A 4,797-nucleotide genomic window follows, 5' to 3' on the forward strand; every position below is an offset into this window, starting at 1 on the left:
ATTATTCAATTCACATATGTTTTGATCGATTTGATTTACGTCTTCTAATTTATATCTCTTTATGGTCCAATTTATCTTTTTCATGCTCCAATTGTATCCCTTAAGGATAAGAGCACGATTAAACACATTAACCACACAAATTTAGGACTTTCAGTTACTTGGGAGTGAAGCTTTCGACTTGTAGTTTCTTCTTTATATCTTCTCAAAGTAATTTGAAGTTCGATCAATATGGTATCCGATATGTTTCCATAAACTCCTAAATATTTTCACGGGATCTCTATATTTTTGCAACACAACAGTATAATGAGTATACCGAGGTTTTAGGAATGATTTTAGATTTTATGAATATAAATTAATTATGACAATGTAAATAGTAGGAAATATTTTAGAATTCATTTGGGGAAAAAATATTGAACAACAAAATTATGCACAGTTTTTACTTCCAGGAAAAGCAAAATGATAATTAATCAGATTTAAAGAGATCTATGTGCCTTGGGTGCCGATTTCTAAATATTCTCTAAAGATTGTCATTTAAAACGTGGACGTGGTTTGCAAGTATATATATAAATCTCAGTATTAAGACTCAAAGAAATAGATAGGAGGAGACGGAAACACACAGATTGTTTAGGGATTGGACAATGGCGCAGCTTATAATCAACCGAGTCTTGAAACCATCTGTCTGCAAAAACATCTTCGTAAGCTTCTCTTTTGCTATGTTATAATTAGCGTATTATCTTTTTTTTTTTTTTAGTTTTGGTGCTTAGTTGTCTCTGACTATTTGACCATATATATGGCAGAGACACACAAACGTTCGTATGTTCTCATCTACACCAGCCTACCCGTTTCTGTTGATTGACTACATCCTTAACAATCCAGACTCTTCTCTGGATGGTCGTGTAACAACAGATAATTCCTTCCGGGGAAAGGAAGTCTATATCCACGACAAGAATCTAATTAAGGAGGTCTGTGATGCGATGACTGTCGGATTTTCACGTGATGGACTAAGATTCAATCGTTCGTACCATAGCGGCGACGACAATAAATTTGTCATCTATTATAAACCCTCCGACCCCAATCTTGAAGACGTGACCGTTGATCTACCTTCTCTACCCACCGGTTCCGAAATCCAAAACCTGGCCATGTCCTCTCTACCTGTCCGAGACAAAGATTGGGTGTCAAGTTATCAGGATTTGAGTTGAGTCTCTGCAGGCCTTTTGGCAGCTCTAAATGGATGAAGATCAATACTAAGCCTCATCGTATAAACCCTTTATCGAGCCTCATGTTCTCCAAGACAGATCAAAGGTTCTACATTCCAAGTATTGGGGGCAACTACTTGTGCTACTTGGATCTCAACTCTAAGGAGGATGACCAACCCGAGTTCATCGACATGGAATTTGACGATCTTCCAAAATCTGTGTATGAGGAGTTGGCTGAAGTGAGTTCATGTTCCAGGACAGAGCATCTTGTGGAGTCACCCACCGGCCAACTTTTCCTCGTCAAGTGGTATAGTTTCTAATTAACTAGTTTTGGTATGTACCAATTTTCGGCTTGATTGACTCTAATGATGTTTTTGCAGGTATGGTAAGGATGTGGAGGATTATAACAACGATACACTGATACATGTAACAGAAAAGTTCATGGTGTTTAGAGCAGGTGAGGGTTCGGACGAGTATGAGAAGACTATGATCTACACAGAAGATATTGGAGATCTTTGCATTTTTGTTGGACGTAGTGAGGCTTACTGTGTCCCGGCAAGTTCGTCCCATGGACTCAAGCCTAACTGCATCTATTTTGTTGGCCATAACTTTGGTGTTTACGATCTCGCCACCAAAACCTGCACTACCTTGTACATAGAACATTACAAACCATTAAGGAAGTTGGACTTCCCTTACTGGCCTCCTCCTAATAATTAATTCATCTCCACTAGTTCCTAATTAATCACCATGGCACTTGCAGGTGTGTTTGCTTCTCTACTATTGTTATTGCTGTTTTTGCTTTCCCAAGGACTATAATTGAAGTCCAACGTTTCTCTTTCAGTCTTATGTTTCTTTCTATTCCATTAAATATGGTAAACGTAGCCTTAAGTTTCATACACTCCTCTTAATGTTCAAACTCGAGCATTTTGGTACGGAAGAAACAAAGATACAAGCATGCAAGAAGGCGTTTCTTTGTCGATTTAATGAACATAGAGGTTGAGAATATCAAAACAGAGCAGTGTTTTTAATTATAAAGTCTTTGTTTTTTAATTAACAAATTAGAATGGGAAGAGAAAAATATATAATCAAAAACTAACAAATATCTATAAAAAAAAAATAGAGCCACCGAATTGTGTTATACAGTCAATATAATAATCAAAAGCAAAAAGGAAACCACAAAAAAATATACAAAATCCCAAAATTGGAAATATATCAAAAAAAAAAAAAAAAAAGCTAATAGGGTTTTAAGCAAGAGAATATACAATATCCAAAAAAAAAAACAAGTGGAAAATATATCAAACAAAACAAAAAAGCAAAAAGGAGTTTCCTTTTTGTTTGTTCAGCTGTGCGTTGAACAAAACTGGATTAGGAAAAGGAAATGAAAACTTAGGATGTCCTCTCTTATCTCTCTATAAATGAACCCACTCTTAACAAATTCTTCAATCCGTCTTTTAGGTTTTCCACATATTAATTTTCTCCCAATCTCTCTCTCTCAAAAAAACACAGCAAACAATGGAGAATGAAACGAGTGACCGCAAACAGAGACAACTAATCTCGTCTTTCATCAATATAACCGCAGGTCAGCCTGAGGAAATCGCAATCCACTTCCTTGAGGCAACAAGGTGGAAACTGGATGATGCCATTAACCTCTTTCTCATCTCTTATTATCAATCTCCGTGTTGTCACGATGCTCTCATGTGTCCAACTTCGGTCGCAGTATGTCCTGAAGATGTCTGGGACGACTCGACACCAGAAGAACCGTCAGATTCTAGGTTATCTTCCTTGTACCGTCCTCCTCTGGATCTGCTTTTCAACGGTTCCTTTGAAGAAGCGAAAGCAACTTCCTCTAGAGAGGATCTATGGCTGCTTGTCAACCTCCAATCAACGATAGAGTTTGCTTCCCACACTCTTAACCGAGATGTATGGTCAAACGACGCCGTGTCTCAAGCGATCAGGTCCGGCTTCGTCTTGTGGCAGGTCTACGATGATACCGAGGAAGGGCATAAAATATCAACTTTTTACAAGATCGACTCTTCTCCTCCCGTGATTCTCCTCATCGATCCCATCACTGGCCAGAAGATGCGTACATGGAGCGGTATGATTGAAGCTCATGATTTTCTCGAGGATTTGATGAAGTACAGGGATGTTGGTCCTCACGAACATGTTGCATCTCTGACAAGCAACAAACGTATCAAAACAGAGAAGATTTGGTTTGTAAGCAGCCAGGCTTACGACGACCATCATGACATGTCTACGTTTTGGGACGACGATCGCGTTGTGACGACTCCTCCTTCTTGGGGTATAGAATTTGAAGAGACTTGTCTGTCAAGCGATGACATGTTTGAGTTCCCGGTTCTGACAGAAGAGCCAAAAGGAGACTGTGATCGAAGCCTTTTATGCAGTTTGTGCATTCGATTTCCAGATGGGAGAAGAATGCAGAGGAAGTTTCTCAAGAGCGAACCGATTCAGCTTCTCTGGTCTTTCTGTTATTCTCACATGGAGGAATCAGAGAAAAGGGCGTTCAAGCTTGTGCAGGCTATTCCCGGTGCTACTAAGACTCTAGATTATGGAGCTAAAGCCACGTTTGATCAATCTGGGATTGATAACTCGATGGTCTCGGTTACTTGGGAGTGAAGATTTCAACCTGTTGTTTGCTTCTTTATATCTTCTCTTTGAAGTATTTTGATTATGGAAGTAATTAACCCTTGCATTCTTGTTTGTAATTCTAAAAACTTATGCTTTGTTCATCAGTTTCGAATATTAAGTTCAATTTTACATTTCTCACAAGTTACTTAATGTTCTTTAGATTTTATTTTTTAAATAGTAACGAGTCCAATGATAGATTAAACAAAGGATATAAATTCGTAAATTATATGAAGCAACTTCTGATGTTCTATCAATTTAATTATATTGTTGCTATTTTTAACTAGCAAGCTGACCATGTTCCTTTTCATCATCGCCTTCTCGAGTATTAGCAGTGGCAAGCCCTGATTCGATGCAACCTGCTTCTGCAGTTTTCCGTGATTGTAGACCATATTTTTCCAGCATTTCACTTCCGTTCCACTTCAATTTCTCAGGTGAATGAAGACCAAGTTTCTGGACGATATTTTGACCAACTATGTCAGGGATGTTATCCCAAAAATTACCATCTCACTGAAAGCTGCCATTTTCATTTTCACCCTCCAGTTCATTGCTATGGCCATCACCATTACCATCTTTGTCTTTTGCTAAGCTTTCCTGAATTACGAATTACTCTGATCAGTACTGCGATTTTGATCGGATGAAATCCTCTGAACTAGCCCCCCATCAGAAAACATATCCTTTAGAGTCCTCTGTAGTATTGTTTAGAAGTTCAATATTCTTGAGGGGGGCATCACGGAGTGATTTTAACTGTCCAAAAGCATACTCTACAAATTGACGTCCTGGCACAGCTTCAGAGTCAACAAGATTTTTCAAAACTGATTCGACTGCTTCAGAGTCAACAAAGTTTTTCAGAACTGACTTAATTTCTGAAAAAGCTTTGACAGAATAAACTGACCTCCAGTTGAACTTTCCCACCACCACCAATTCCATCTAGTTCTACTAGGACCTCGTGCAAGTT

At 38.4% G+C, this 4,797-nt stretch overlaps 1 protein-coding gene and 1 pseudogene across 1 annotated transcript; both read left to right on the forward strand.

Annotated features, from left to right (window-relative positions):
- LOC109127971 lies at positions 639 to 1,913 on the forward strand (annotated as a pseudogene).
- Positions 2,577 to 4,797, forward strand: LOC104732245 (putative plant UBX domain-containing protein 14). Its single transcript, XM_010451782.2, has one exon. The coding sequence runs from the start codon at positions 2,709 to 2,711 to the stop codon at positions 3,828 to 3,830; it is 1,122 nt and encodes a 373-aa protein (XP_010450084.1). The 5' UTR covers positions 2,577 to 2,708; the 3' UTR covers positions 3,831 to 4,797.

The sequence above is a fragment of the Camelina sativa genome, chromosome 12 (assembly GCF_000633955.1).
Source record: "Camelina sativa cultivar DH55 chromosome 12, Cs, whole genome shotgun sequence".
In the NCBI taxonomy this organism is placed as follows: domain Eukaryota; kingdom Viridiplantae; phylum Streptophyta; class Magnoliopsida; order Brassicales; family Brassicaceae; genus Camelina; species Camelina sativa.